The sequence below is a fragment of the Grus americana genome, chromosome Z (assembly GCF_028858705.1).
Source record: "Grus americana isolate bGruAme1 chromosome Z, bGruAme1.mat, whole genome shotgun sequence".
In the NCBI taxonomy this organism is placed as follows: Eukaryota; Metazoa; Chordata; class Aves; order Gruiformes; family Gruidae; genus Grus; species Grus americana.
Genome location: NC_072891.1, coordinates 40,601,584 through 40,618,026, shown reverse-complemented (window position 1 = coordinate 40,618,026; position 16,443 = coordinate 40,601,584). Strand labels below are relative to the sequence as shown.

General features: G+C 36.9%; 1 protein-coding gene across 2 annotated transcripts in view; it reads right to left on the bottom strand.

The window, feature by feature from the left end:
- Nucleotides 1-1,805: 1,805 nt before the first annotated feature.
- The window catches only part of ALDH1A1 (aldehyde dehydrogenase 1 family member A1), a 36,712-nt gene continuing 22,074 nt past the window's right edge, over nt 1,806-16,443 (bottom strand). For both annotated transcript variants that reach the window (XM_054809565.1, XM_054809564.1), the window contains 7 exons: nt 14,037-14,150; nt 12,274-12,376; nt 11,535-11,719; nt 8,372-8,536; nt 6,318-6,475; nt 4,722-4,796; nt 1,806-2,423 (listed from right to left, as the gene is read on the bottom strand). In XM_054809565.1, the coding sequence (XP_054665540.1) occupies nt 2,351-2,423; nt 4,722-4,796; nt 6,318-6,475; nt 8,372-8,536; nt 11,535-11,719; nt 12,274-12,376; nt 14,037-14,150 (873 nt within the window). In that variant the 3' untranslated portion in view covers nt 1,806-2,350. The remainder of the gene's footprint in view (nt 2,424-4,721; nt 4,797-6,317; nt 6,476-8,371; nt 8,537-11,534; nt 11,720-12,273; nt 12,377-14,036; nt 14,151-16,443) is intronic.

Genomic DNA, 16,443 nt, shown 5'->3' with positions numbered 1-16,443 from the left:
TACGCTTGCAGGCAGCATAGGCTAGTAGGACTGGATTTGCCAAAGGACAGGGTGGTGAGATGAGAACCAACCACCCACACAGTACACATTCAGAGAGAAGCTGCTTCGGACTAGTCCTAGTCTGCTTCTAAGAGCTGAGTGGTTATTAGTGGTTGGATTATAGCAGACACAGGCCAAGTGTGTGTCTTCTGGCTTAGTATCATCAAAAAGGCACCCAATTTTGCTGCCCTATATCACACTTCCATGTGAACCAAAGAAGGTAAGTGAGGATGATCACGAATATCATTTCAGAAGCGCGCTCCTGATCAAAAGCAAAATGCAAATGTAGACTTACTGCCATTTGGCTTTTCTATCCTCCTTTAAGACTTCTACAATTGACTTCAGCAAAACCAGAATTTGGACAGCAGAGATTTATGAAGACTCCTGCCTGCTCTGCAAACTGCTTTTTATCTCTTTTTAAATATTTTATCTTTCATTGTATCCAGGTTTTCTCTAATACTATGTTCATTACCAATTTAAAAGGCTTTCTGAGTGTTTTCCATTCTTTTCTTCTCTGTAGCTTATTTCTTTATGATTATTTCCTTTATTTGGCATTTATTTTAATTTTTGTGCTTTCTTCAGCACACTTTTCTCTGCTGAACAATCTTTCCTAATTATTGCCACAATACATTTTTATTTTTGTTTCACTCTTCTTTCTTTTCCTTCTCTTATTTTCTTACTTGTTTCTTGATATGGGATCAAGACTGGGTTTGTCTGACAACTGTGGCTAATGAAATTATTTCAGAAGGCAAATGCATGGCATTTGGAATTGACACATTTCAAGAACAGATAATGTAGAGGCCTGTGCCACAAATCTTATGTGCAGTTTTTAACTTCATGAAAAAAGGCATCCAGAGAAGAGTCATAAGGTGAAAGCCTGATCTTTGTTTTGTTTTAACCATCTTAAAAATAAATATATAAATAAATTGTCGAGCATATCCAAATGAACAAAACCTCTTTCAATACTGTGCAAATTCTCCACACTTACTGCTTAAAAATTTGTGGTGTGCTATGTTCTTACTAATGGGCAGAGCTTGTACATAAGGTTGTATGTAAGGCTGACCCTCTCTAACAAGAAATTAATTGTGGCTCTGAATTCAGCCCAGAGAAAATATGACCCTGTCAGTAGCAGGCTACGTAACCACTGTCCCAGAGCTTATCTGGTGGCTGCTGACGGTGAGCGGCCGTCAGGGGTGCTGATAGCTGCCCTGGCAGAGAATGGTGAAACACCGGAGCTGCACAGACTGAGACCCCTTAGAGGTTATGATCAGCCTGGGACACGTGTATCTGCAGAGACCCTTTATGAGAATAAACAACTATATAAGAAAGAGAGGTTTAGGAAAAAGGATGAAGGGAAATAATGGACTAGAGGAGGAAAGAGGGAGGAAAACTTGCAAGTTACAGGCATATGAGTACAGGAAAAACGGAGCAGGTATAAATCATAAAGATTGCTTTCCCTCACCTCCCTTCTTTCCTTTCAATATTTCATGCTTGTTATCTGTTAAGACTTTTTTATATACTGATCACTACAAAGCCAAGAGCTGGCTCTTTCCAACTTGTCCAGTGTTCTATGTGTTCATATTTTTTCATTTATAATAGTGTGAAAGTATTAGGGACTTTAGTCTCCACATAGCTGATACAGTATTCTTTTGATTATCTAAACACACCATTGAGACAGTAGTGCCTCTTTAAGGATATAAAATATGTGCTACATAGCGCTCAGGGTTAAACCAGTGTAATAGAAAAGACTAATGAAAGGAGAAATATTAGGTTTTGAAGGTGGATTTTAATATTGTTTAATATTAACCAGATTACATTTGTGTAGTATGATGAACAAATTCAGTAGTCTAAGACATATATCTCGAAGAAGTCTACTATTTTTGAAAGAGAAAAGTATCTATCTGCTAATTACTCATAAGTGCTTTTGTTAAGGCCACAAAGAATAACAAATGCAAAGACAGCTTGCCATCTAACATTTAGAAGAGCACACAAATTCAAACAGTACCTGTATGATATATTGAAAGAAGAACATTTTCATAGCACTACACAGACCTTCCACTGATAATAACACAGTTACTTCTGAACACGAATTTCACAATTAGTTAACTATGTACCAGACATTAAAGTTTCTTTTTCTCAGTCACATTAAATTTTCTATGTTATTCTTTATATTGTTAATGTAAGCAAGTACCTCTTATACAATCAGAAAGCAAAAAAGGTTAATGAATAATTTGGGACATAGAACTTTTCAGAATTCAGATAGCCTTTTCTGATTCATTTGAAGATGCTTAATTCTGCACCTCAAGCAGCATTACGAGTTCTTCTGTGGGATTTTGATTGTGACAGTCTTAACTTCTGTGTATTCATGAAGGCCATATTCTCCCCTAGATAAAAGAGAACCAAGAACAATATTTATGCTAATGCTTTTTATATGAGTTATGTCCTGGATGGGATTTTCGGTGGTGCTGTGCAATTGGCCAGATGTATAACAAATACACTGGACATATTCGGAAGACATCTGTGCAGCTAGACTACTGCTGGAAGCCTTTTGAAAAGCTATAGCAACTGTCTCCTAAGAAAAGTGGGGGAGAGAGCAATTTCATTTCTGTGCAAAAGAATGACATTTAATCTGTTTAGTGCATTTCCAAACTGGCTTTCTGTGCAGCACATCAGACACATGTTAGGTCTTCACAAGCATGCCCAAGTTATTTGCAAAGGCCTTCCTCTGATGTCAAGAGTTTTCTCCAAAGAATAGATGCTTCATCTCAAGTAAATGGGACACATAATGAAATCTCCCAGACAGTGAAAAACACTTAAATCTTACTGACATTTTATTAGCATGATTCCACCTTTTTATTTTACATGATGAGATGAAGGGTGCTTGTGTGTCTAGATGTTTGACATCTGACTCAGTCAAACTATTTAGACATAGTTGATCGTTTTACAGAACAAGGGTTTGCTACAGTATAATGTTATCCAGTTCTCACTGCCATCTTACTAGATATGTATTTAAGCAAAACAGAAATCTGTGCTTAGGACCCTCATGCTGATTCTCTTTGTTTTTGAAGAGGCATGCTGTTAGTAAGTGACATTCAGTAGCTTAATTCATAATGATATTATCATTCCAAGTATTATGCAGGGAATATTATTCTGGCATTCAAGGAGCTTAATGGCTTGACACATTGATTTCCTGATTATTTCAGTGCAGTTGTTTCACACATATTTCTGCCTCTCCTAAAACTGATTGCCACATGTTTACAAAACTTTTTTCCATGGCGGACATCTATCTGGTGCCGATTCCTTCCTTGCCCTTTAACAGGAATATTTTTATTGGTCCACTAATTGTGATTTTGAACGAAGCATTAGGAAAAACTTCATTTGCACAAAAATTTAACTCCTTCAAAATTCACTGTTCTAGAGAATATTAATCTTTATGATGGCCTATTATTGTTTTCCTGCAATTTCCAGCAACTAAATCCCCAAAATATTTCTGCAAAAGGCTGTAATTCAGAATTGATGATCTCCCAATTTTTGGCACTCAGCAAATGTAGAACAGTCCTTGATAGTAATGGCCTAAATAATTGGGGTTTTTTCATTTTGACATTTTCTAAAGCTCTCAGTATTGGCATAACTCTGTTTCCTTTGAAGTCAGTGGGAGCTTTGCCATCAGGAGCAGATTGAGTCCAGTGATGAGCAAGCATGAAAACCCTAGCCTATGCCTCTGAAAAAGAAAAAGAAAAATAAGCTCTGAAGCACTTCACCTGCACACATATTTTTAATTAATTCCATTATTCATTAAAAGTACTATGTGTTTGGCTTAATAAAAGAGAAAACATACATATTTTTATTTTTATTCATTGCTTTAAAAATAATTTGTTGTTCCCAGATAGATGGCATTTTTAATGGAGGAGTGCTTGTGATTTACATTTTTTAAAAAAAAAAACCAACAAAAACCCCAAACCCAAACCAGAAGACATAATTCTATATAATCTAATGAACATGTACGATATAAAATGTTTCATGATGTAACACATTACATTATTCTCTTGCTAATACGAAGATCAGGATGATACAGGTAAGACAGGACATAGTTCAAATTGAAACTGGACTAAATCTTAGAAGATTGGAAGAATTTGATTGGCTTATGATTTCTGTATACTCTCCCACTTCTAGTTTGGGAGAAGACCAAAGGTCTGAAGACTACAGAGGACTACTTTTGTCATAAATTTTGATTAAGCTGGAACGTACTGTAAAAACATTGTTGTCACAAGACTTTTAAACTGAAAACTCTTGTCTAAATCACGTTTGTGTTTTCAAAAACCTAGCATTTTAAATGGACTCCACAAACTATACACATATATATCTTCATGCAAATGACACTTTCTACATATATGCAAAAGCTGTAATCCATAAACCTAATAATCAGTTTTGCATATCAGTATACTGCAAGCTACTAAAAATGGTGATTTTTGAAAAAGTGTGTATCAGTAATTTTCTTATTTATTTTATAGAGGAATTCTTTACTTGACATTGTTTCTTACAACATGAAGCCTCTATACACTATATAAACTAATTTGACAAAATCTCCAACTGGTCATGCTAGTTATGAATGTTTAAAGTTAGGTTTTAGAATTTCATTTTGCAGTTCCTGTGAATCTGTATTTTCAAAAGTATTTACTTACATTTCTCGTCCATTTCCTGACATCTTAAATCCTCCAAAGGGACATTGAGCAGACATTGCACTATAACAATTAACCCTGGAAGAACAGGAAAATTACTTTTAACAGTATGAAACAACTTTTTCCACTTCTGAAAAATCAATGCTTTTCTGTTGACTGTAAAAAGTCCATGGTGATGTTCACAAACTGTATCTGAGTAATATATTTGCAAAAAATATGTGCAGTTCAAGGTTTAGAGAAACAAAAAGTTACCAGAAACTACACTTATGGTCAGGGTTCTAACACTCATCAAGGGTCTTCAAGCAGAGTGACAGTCTTTCTCTGATAGTTATGACAAAATTCTTTCCTAACTAGTGCATAAGCTCTCAAACCAAAGGCTAGTCACAGTTAAGTCTTCTGCAGGTATACTTCCAATAGTTAAATTTAGGATCACTTCAGTATATATTTAGGAAATTTTGTATGGTTCTACTCTATGTTATATATTCTGTGTTGTGGTTGAGAACAAAAATACAATAATGAGTAAGAAAGGAATTTCACAGGGGAATTCGTAGCATGAAGATTTTTGGCAGAATGTGCATCTTGCTCCCTAGATGAGAAGCTCTTTTTTGTCTTGCAACATTGTCAAATCACATATTCTCCACTTTGATATCTTATAATTTCTCCGGCTGCCAGTGTACTGGTTTCAACAAAAGAGGTTCTACTCTTACTTAAGGATTCCTAGACAGACCAGCTATCACATAAGAGTAAAAACTAAATATTCCACTTTTATTTTAAGCTTTCTTCCATTTTAAGAATATAGCCTGCTAAGTCAAATCTGTTAACTTATTTTTAGGAAACGTATGTTTTTATGTCACAGGACCTGGGCAGGAATTTGTGCTGGTTGCAAGTTCTTTCACATAAAATGTACATTGGACACAGGTTTTGTGTTCAAGTAAATTTATTTTTCTCTTTCCGAGGCACTGTGATAACTGTAGGGAGATACAGGTCTCTGTCAGTGATAGTTATTAGACTCAGTCTGCTATTCCTCCAAGCTTTCACTCTTGTGTCTCTCAGCCTTTGCCTTTTCAGCTCCATGAAAGGTGCCTCTTTGTTTTCCATCTCTGGAAAAATTTGTCTTTGTACTTGTAGTAGTTGTCCCCCACTTGTGTTTCCTTCCTTTCTTCAACCACATTTTATCAATCTTTTCCACCACAGGTGGATGTTCTGCCCAGGTTAATGGCCACAGAACTTCAGATAATTAATTTCTTTACACAATACAGAAAACAATCCCCACAAATTATGTATTGAGCTATCCCCAGACCCTAAATGGAAAATGGCATTCTCACTGTATTTCCTTTTTAGTAAGTCAATTTCCTTTTTCAGACTAAGTTTACAGGACAATTGTGTGAAGACTTACAAGAAGTATTTATTTAATAGCACTTTAAGTACGGAAAAGTGAGAGGAAGAGAGATACAGGAGGATGGCATTAATCTACCTCACTAAAGATGGCAAGGAATTGAAATATAAAAGCATACACCCAAAGAAGTGTTAAAATGTCCTACAGTTACTGCCATTGGCACCTGCAGTTCTAAAGAAAGAATTAAAAAAGCCATTACTTACCACACCGTTCCAGCCTGAAGAGCAGCTGCAAACGTCAGTGCCTTATCAATGTCTTTGGTAAAAACTGCTGCTGCTAAGCCATAGGTAGTATTGTTTGCCCTCTTGATAACCTCATCTATAGTTTTAAACTTCATGATTTGTTGAACAGGTCCAAATATCTGTTTCAGACACATGTAAACATATGAAGTGGACTAATGTAGCTTACTATTGTAATTAATTTATATTTTAAAAATTTATTTCTCTCAGATGGCCTCATTCCTGAATTAATTTAATCAAGAGTGTACATCTCAGAACAGAGTTCTAAAAATGAGTGTAAAGAGAAATGAGTAAAAATGAGTACAAAGAGAAGATTTTTGTAGTATGAAGTTGTGCTGGTTTTGGCTGGGATAGAGTTAACTTTCTTCATACTAGCTAGTACAGGGCTATGTTTTGGATTTGTGCTGAAAACAGTGCTGATAATACAGGGATGTTTTAGTTACTGATGAGCAGTGCTTGCACAGAGTCAAGGTCTTTTCTGCTTCTTGTGCACTCCCAGCCTACACTCTGGTGGGGTGATGTGAGAAGCAGAAGAGGCCTTGAATCTCTGCAAGCACTGCTCAGCAGTACTGCGCAGTGAAACAGCTCACTCTGCTTTCCACACGGGCGTTACGCGAGATAGAAGTCCCTCAGGCTCGGCTTTCCCACTACCCCTGCTCTGTTCTCAGCTAGAGGTGCCTGTGCCCACCACACAGTGCCAAGGCTGTGTAGGGCAAGGTGGGGGGCTTTACCACATCTAATTACTTCTAATTACATAGATCCTGAGCTTTCCACTTTAACTGTACAGTGTTTAGTGCTAGTTTCTAACTAGAGTTGCAGGGGTTGGTTTACATAGATCGGAAAATGACTGAAGGCTACCCCACTATTCAAGCTGTGAGATTCAGAACCTGGATATTCTTTAATTGCCTTGGCTCTCTGCGGTTTCGTTATTCAATACACTCAAAATAGCGTGAGAGAAGCAGTTCTTGCGCTGCTGACCCAAAGGAAACTAACAGATCTGTGAATAAACATACCTCTTTGCAGTTTCCTACCTGCCTCCCAGGCAGGCAGAAACAAACCAGATGATTATTTCTCATACAGCTCTCTCCTGTTTTACAGGTCTCTCCCCTTCACCATTACTCTAGATGATCTGGTATTCATTTTAAGTCAGCCCGTTGACTCTTGCTGAATGTACTAGGTATGTTCAGCAGACTGCATCAGCAGTATGCTGGATATATAAAGCAACATCTAGATTTGTAACAATTTTGAAGAAGCTTTCTAGTATGAAGAAGTATAATGGACACCAATTGCAGCAGTTGCTAATCAAGATGAACATAAAAACCACAGAGAAGAGGTCATGACTGAACTTTGAGGTTGTGTTTATAGAACTGATTTTCCTTAATGACATAGCTGGTCTGCATTCCTAACTCTTTCCCTTTCCTCGCAGATGAACACTGCTGCACAGCGCTGCCACCTTAGTTGGGTCAGTAAAAGCTCCTTCAGTGCTGTGTAGACACTTCTGCAAAATGATCTAGGTTAAGTAACCCTGCAGAGGCAAAACTCTGCTTTGCTGTAATTGCCACCACAAAACGCCTGTGGACACACAATCTATTTTCTCTTATTGCAAAATAGGTCCTTGGTGCATATTTTGTCCAAATCCCAACTTAAGTGGCTCCTTAGGCAGTGCAAAGAGTTCATAAACTGTGCTTTCAATGTTACAGGTTACCGTGACTCTGGTTATGTGAGACATGGGCAGTATGTGGCGATGTAAACAGTCTGAACCTCAACATTCCTTATCTACTGCCAGCTTAAAATGGAGCCCTTGTTGGCAGGCCAGCCTCATACTCCCTTCCCTCACCTCCACTGAGTTGGTGAAATGGGCATCAGAAACCAAGAAAAGCATTTTAACCACCACCAGGATGGAACACCAGATTTACTGAGAGCATTTTTATGTAGTCACTTGACCTTCTAAATGGATATTTTGTACCGACATTTAAGCAGACAATCTCCGGTGAGAGCACTGCCAAGAATTTATTTACCTCTTCTTTGGCGATGCGCATATCATCTGTAACATTAGAAAAAACTGTGGGCTGGATGAAGTAACCTTTGTCTCCCCATGGACCTCCTCCACATTCCAGTTTGGCTCCTTCTTTTTTCCCACTCTCAATTAGCTCCAGGATTTTTTGAAACTGCTCCTTATCAATCTAAATGAAAAGATATTACAAGGATGAAAACAGCACACACTGATAACAATTGCTCTTCTAACTCATTAACCAAAACCTAACAATGTTCCAGCTTTGTTCAATCACATGTGTTGAAGCAGAACAGCTGGGTAGCCCTGAAAATATTCTTGTCGCTAACTTCTCAAAACTTTGCAGGCTTTTCTCAAATAGACCAGTAATCAGAAATTTTGACATAGGGGAATCAGCTGTAGAGGGACCGATATCCTGTTTTTCCTTAGTAAAAAAAGAAAAAAAAATCTATAAAATGAATGTGTTTTATACTTTTCTTGGTACTTTTGCCACCTACAAGTGGTTCATCAAAATGAAAATTGCTGAGCTTGATTCTGAAAAAATAAAAATAACAGATGGCTTGATCTAGCCAGGAAGACTCTTCTGTACTTCACTAGGTCTGGTAGATTGGCCATACTGTTTTTCTAAACCATTAAAGACAGTTAAAAAGCAAAACAAAAATATAACTGAAATTTAATGCTGTTTTCAGTTCATTCTGATTTATCATGGGAATAAAGACATTTACAGTTGTGGTTTGAAACATAGATGGCAGATTGTTTGCAATATGAAGCCAATCTCTGCCCCTCCACTCGCCCAAGCCTACCAACAAATTCAACCAAGCATATTGCACTATGACTCTATACTATAGCAACATGTATGGTCTTTGGCTGGAAAAGGAGTTTATGGTGGCAGTACAATAGGGGATTGTATTTCTCTAACCCCTTCCAATTTTCAGTGAAGAAGTAGATAAAGGAAATAGTATAAATGGGCACTAGAAACAGATCACACATCAGGCCTGAAGGGAAGTTGTGCACAAGATAATGCTTATTTCAAGAAAAACTCAATGGTAAAGCTTGTTTGGTAGAGGCCACTACCACGCTCTTTTTTGTTTGTTTGTTTGTTTGTTTTTGGTTTTGTTCCATTTTCCTGATTCTTTCCTTCACTCTTTCGGAGTTCAGCCCTTCAAGCACTGGCTCAATAAGATACTGAGATTATTTCTAGGGGGATTCTTGCAGAGAAGCTTCTTCTCTGTGACCATACTTGTCAGTCAGCAGAATAGGTGTGTATGTCATTCTCTTACTTGTGCAATAAAAAGCTTGCATTTCAGTTTAAGCAACAAGTATTACCATGGTCACAGAACACAACATTATTTTCAAAGGTTCTGGGGAATCCTGGATGCATGTTAGACTAAACAGCTATTCAGCTAAACCTGTGATAAAAGCTTATATTTATGAGGATATGAATTTATAAGGATGTGATTTTTAGTTTGCTGTGCTCCCTTGGTCATTTTTCTTTCAAACAATTGCCATACTGCGTGCTGAAGACATAAAATTTCTGCTACCTTGGTGGCCAAGTACCTCTTGTGCATAAACATTTTGAAGAGAAGACAAGGTTTAAATGATACAGCTCACATTGTTGTCAGTCTTTCTTTTGTTATTATTATCATCATTATTTTTCTTAATAATGTGTGAATTAGCATATATATGATCTTTTGCATTCCTGGAGGACCTTTGGCTCTTCTTTGGTGCCCACTGTGCAAAGCATTACCCAACCTTGCTGCCTGAGGCACGTGCTGTGCCAGAAAGGCTGTGAACTGGAGGACAAATACCGCTTTCAAGAAGTCCCTATCACAAGACAGCACAGCGCGTATGCCTGATACAGGTTATAATTTTTTGTTTCTAGAAAGAATTAGTCAAAACGCAGCAAGGAATTTGAAGAGAAATATTTAACAATTACCACAAAATGCACCTAAAACACATGTTTACAATTTTCCATTAAATTGGGGTCATACCAGTTCTAAAAGAAAAAATGTTGCTAACCTGTGAAAAAAATTAAGATTTCTGCTAAAGCATGCTGAGAAGAAAAAGAGGTCAAGAAAGGCAAATGAAGACACCGAACGAGAAGAGAGTCTTCATGCTCCTCCAAATGTTTTCAGTAATGCTTTTTTTTCACTTGTTTAACCTTCCTTTTTTTCAGTAAAAGTTTACTTTCATCTTTCATTTAAATTGTTAGCATGAATTTCAAACTCAGCAAAGCCACAATAACATAAGAGTGGATTCCTGTTAGTTTTGTATTAGGTGTACACCAGACACCTGAAGTTTATTTGTTTCAATCTTCCTGTCCTCTGACATTTAAATTTATTCAGCTGAACATATTAGTTTGTTAGCAGGATATCAAAATAGCATCCTTAGTGTTTTTAAATTCTCCAACGCTTGTGTGTCTTGGAATGCAGTTTTGCAATTTACTTGGTGTCTTTGGTTATATAAAATGATTATGATAACCAATGAAGAACATGTTACATTATCAAATATGTAGGAGTTGCTTTGTGTCCAGCTTTTGCTTTGTCTCTAATACAGTTCATTTTTTCTATGACAATCAAATATGTATGTAATAGCTCTGCCAAGAATATAACCTGTAGAACAAGCTAACATGGGAATAAGACTCTAGGTGAAATGCATTCATTTAATGGGAAAGCTATTGGCATAACCTTTAACATAAACAGGAAAAAGTATAAGATGATGCATTTTTATTTTGCAATATTCTAAAACTGAGAGCAGCATAATGAAACACTAACTCCACTTGAAAAAGTGGAAAAGACACTATTAAGTTTTATTTCTTCTAGCTACTCACTCACAGTGGCACTATTTGAAAATAATGTTAGCAATCTCTGACATGGGTGATCATACTTGCACTCTTACAGCAGTTGCATTGGAGCTTTCTCAAAGTGTTTCATTTCTGTATAATTGTTCCCATTCCATAATACAAGGAATAGAAAAGGGAAAGAAATCTCATCCTTAGGCCTATGATAGTGGCACAAGCAACCATCACTCCAGTTTCTTCCTCTTGATACTCCAGACTAACCACTAGACAACTGTACTTTGCCTTGACACTAATGCAACAATAGGTTTAGAAGTATATTAAAGTGTGATGTCATGTCACAATTACATTGGAAACACATAACATTACTTACCTGAGGGCCTTGCTGTACATCAGGCAACAGAGGATTCCCAAGAGTATACTTCTTTGCCCGCTCAATGCTCCGGCGAACAAACTCGTCATAAATAGGTTCTTCCACAAAAATCCTAGATCCTGCAATACAACACTGTCCCTGGTGGTAGAACAGACCAATATGTGCAAATTCCACAGCAGCATCCACTGCAAAGAAATGAGTTCATCAGATCATAAACTTGAACAATCATGTCATAAATTCTTTACAAACCTTTGTTGCTGCATCGTATTTCCCTTTTTAGCACTTTTTGCATTTATGGACCTTTAAAACACAGATATTAATCCCTTTACTATGTCCAACTCTACTCTTTCAAGAGTAGCATGGTACACCCAGACAAACACACATTCAGATGTTCTATGTGAAATATAGATTCAACATTATTTGCCCTATCAGCAGTACCAAGAGGAGTATTCAGCTAGAAAGTTAATAAACCTGCACAAGGTCCATCTAGTATCTGGTTCTGCATCAATGTTGCATAAGTATGATCCTTAAGTACAGTAAGGGTGGACAGGTTGTCAGAGGTTCATACCTGTTCAGGAGCCACCAATTTTTGATGGCAATCTAACTTAAAACTATGGCATGACCAGAAAACATTAAAAACTAGTCCTTCATTAAATGGGGACAAATAATTTACTGACAAAGAACAAAGAACATGGGACTTGCAAAAGTAGTAGGTTTATATAGTAAAAATGCTACTAACAGTCTGCATCCGCAAATATAATGTTAGGACTTTTTCCTCCAAGTTCCAATGTAACTCTCTTCAGATTGCTCTTCCCTGCTGCTTCTTTGATCAGTTTGCCAACCTAAAATGTAGGGAGAAGACAGCTTAATCTCAAAAAATTGATTATGACCTCAATAACATTTTTCTGAGTTTCTCAAAAGTGAAAATCAGTTCACAGTTGTCTACTATCCTAGTAATTATAGAAATGAAAAATAAATTTAAAAAAAAGAAATTTGAAGAGTCAGGGTACAGGGGACTTGCAGTTTACAAACCAGGAATTCTTTCCAGAAGAATTTCCCCCTGGACACACTCATGTTAACTGCCAAAAATTCTGGTGCTTTTTTAGTTACCACCACTCTACTTGCTTGTATCTGTAATTTAAAGTGGATGCTGATTTCTGCTCTGCCAGTTACTTCCATTAAGTGGAAATTCCTCTCTTTTATACATGAGAAAAACTTTTGATGCACAAAGTGTATGAAAGAAAAAGTAGATATCTAAACTGCCTGCATGGCCAGGCCTTCCTCATTCCAGTTTCTCCCTGAGAAGAAAGAAGACGAAATGGACACTGTGAGGCAGAACCCCTACCCTGCTTCTTTTCCTTGATGGCATAATTAAAGGAACTACTTAATATGAATTTTCCTGGAAGAACTGTGAAGGGAAAACCTGCTTGTAGCCCTTATGGCTTTGGTCTGTAACTGTTCATGTGTAGCAATCATCAGGTAGCTTCCTTCCTCTGCCAGCCTTCCTGCCTTCGTTTCTCGCTGCTAAATTACACTACCAGAAGAAGAGGACTGTCACCAAAGTCTATGAATACACCCTCTGGTCCACCTGCCTTTGGAGGGACATGGGGCACTGGGAATCGTAGCTGTTCATGTCCATTGGGAACATCTGTGAGATATTTTTCAGATGTCAGATTTTTGGGTTGTTTTCTTTTCCCGTTACTTTAGAGATAAAGATTTCTAAGAGTAAACACAGCTCTTGCACTCTGTGTGTACCAATCCTTGACATGAGGCAATGATATTTATCTTTGGAGTGTACATCCAAGAAGTTAAGAGATGATTTGGCAGCTCTTCCATGTAGCATGCATACAGACAGATAGTACAATGTCCCGTGTTAAGGTTATAGTTATGTAATGCCTGCACCGAGTAATCTTCAATCATATCACTCTCAGTTCTTCAGAGTGAAAGTTAGGGAAAATTAACAGTGACCTTCCTTTCAATTATTAAACTGATACATATTCAAATGTATCTCTTCTAAGACCACCCACCAAATACCAAAAAGCCATCACCGCACCTCAGTGTGTGCAGAACAAGAATGAGATTTCTGAAGTACCTTCCTAGCACCCTGTTGTTGTTAAAATTAAAGAGAATGCAGCACAGCCTGTTTGATTTTTTTTGCATTTTTCAAAATCATTATTCTTAAAAACAAGACACGAACAAAAAGTTATGAAAATGTTTTCTTTTTAAAGGACAAGACTTAAAATCGCTTTGATATACTAGAACCTATTGTATCTCATGGAGTGCCTTTGTTTGAAGGGCTTTCCTGCAATACAAACATTGTTTAAATATGTTTAAAGTTAATAATAACCAACAAATCATTAAACAGACTTTGTTTAACAAACCAGCAGCCAAAAGAAAGAAAAAAGTTAAAATAGTTACATAGAACAAGTTAGACATTAAATCATTACTGGGAATCAGAGGGGCACAGTTCCTGCTTATATTTTCTTGCATTCATTATAGTACCTCTGTAGAGCCTGTGAAAGCTACTTTATCTACATCCATGTGGTGGGAAATTGCTGCTCCAGCGGTGGGTCCAAAGCCTGGCACAATGTTCACAACTCCAGGTGGAATTCCTGCCTGAATTGGAAGAGAGACCCTTGTAAATTTGGGGAAGGATAATGACTAGAAGAACATGTGTCATACAGTCTTACTTCCTTTTTCGATTCTTGAGCCACCTTTTCTCAGTCATTCAGTTATTCTCAGCCCTAGAGCCCCAAATGTGTTTATTCTCACGTGATTTATGTCCTTTTTCCCTCACCTGTCTTTTAGGCTATTGAACTGGGTCTTTGTTTTTTTTAAAAAAGAACATTTGATTTTAGTTTTTTAGTTCTTTTTCAGTGCCTTTGACAAGGAATAAATTTATTTTTCTTTTGTCCCCCAGTCAGATGTGTAGAGATTGCTTAATTTCGTGTCTGCTTCGTTAAAGCAGTTTGAATCATCCTGTGTGCTTGCTGACTTCTGCTCATTATCCCTCACACTAGATAAACGTAATTAATGATCTGCTGACTTACATTGAAATTCTGTAAAGAAAAATGATGGAAATAGTACTTCAAACTCAGTATCTTTGCTTCCTCCTCTGGACTGGGTTGAAAGTAGAGAGTAGGCAAGATGAGAGTTTACAGCACAAAAGAGGCAAATCAGCTACCAAGCATGAAAAAGCTGGCTACCTGAGATATGCACTGTTCCAGTACCTTGCAAATTTTCTATTTAAAGAGGCTTTTCCTGTGGGCCAAATCAAACCTATTGTTATGTTCCATTCATAGGCAAAATAAGTTATTTTCTTCCAACAGATTGATAGGTAAACTTCCATGGATGTGTGAAGTGCGGCTGGATTTCCTGTCGGCTTATCAAGCAGCTATGAGATCTCAATGGCACTTACGAAGCACAGCAAGCATACAATTAAAAGACCAAAAAGATGCATATTGTGTATTATCACTTAAATGAGTCTATTTTTAGCATTAAACAGGGCTTTGGAATTACATGCAAAAGTTCCCATTTAATTTGGAAAATGGTGAATTTCAGCTGATGAGTTACAGCTTCTAAACCTCATCCTGCATTATGGACGCCAGACAATTACTTTTGTTCAAGCAAGTTTAGTTCCTCACGAGTTCATGCTCAGATATATTCCATCAATGCATTTTATGCTCATTTAATATTCTAGATTAATATTTACCCCAGAACTGATGAGATAATGAGGTTTCTTCAATTTGCTTAGCATTGTTTTTCATACTCAATTTGTAGAGAAAAGTAAGAATATATTTATGGGACTAATCCACACGGTCTTAGATGGCATTTAATTTCCATGTCTGTATTAAAAGCTATACTCTACATATTAGCAAAGGAGCCTTGTGAGGGCTATTGAGAAGGACAGTGAGGATTACCAAAAGTGACTTTTTTTTAAAAATGTGGTCACTTGAGAAGTAGAAAGTTAAATTAGATCTTCAGATAGTTTCACAACAAGTCTAAAGCAGCCTCTGAAGTGATCACTGAGGTTTTGATCACTATCAGGAATTTGGGCTCCAACTTTATTTGAGTAATCCGGGTGTAAATTAAAACAGCTAGATTTAGGTGAATCAATCTTGAAGGACTTGATAAGATAAATATTTGTCTTTTTTAAAGCTCCACAATATCTACCAGATAATACACCAAAGATATTTAACAATTATATACTTAAGCTTCTTATTCACTTGAACACTGAATGAATAGGTAAAATGAGAATTGCCTTTCCTTTTACTAAAAACGCTCTAGTTTTGTACCAGTCATTATCACTCTGTGTGCATACAAAGTGGGCTGCTGATCACATTCCCACTTATAAGCTCTCCTTTCAGGAAATCAGCGTAACAGAACAGATATTTCATGAGCAGATCTGAGTTACTTTCTCTCTAAAGTTGTTTTTTTTCAGAGAACTATACTTTCTGATACTTATTGTTAAAAATTAATAAAGAAGGTATCTCCGATATTTTTTAAAAAGAAATTCCTCCTCTTCAATATTATCTAATAGCATTTACTATGTGATGCAATAAGAGCAGGACTTGGCTTCTTACTGATAGTCATTTAGTTTCTGTGAAATATTAACGCATAACCAGTCAGTATGCTCTGCTGAATCATTGTTTAGAAAGCAGAATAATAAAATGTGCCAAGTCATTTCCGTTAACACTCTGCAAGGTTTCTGCACTGGTGATTATTGACTTCTGTGCCAACTCTTCAAACATGATACATTACATTTGTTGATTTTATTGGGAAGCAAGATAGCTAAACTATTTAACTGTTCTTCTTTGGGTGTTTGCTGGGCTGGGCACAATAGTAAAGGTAACTTTGGAGACACTGGAGAAAGTACCACACTCCTTGTGTTCAAGAGCACAAAGTGCGT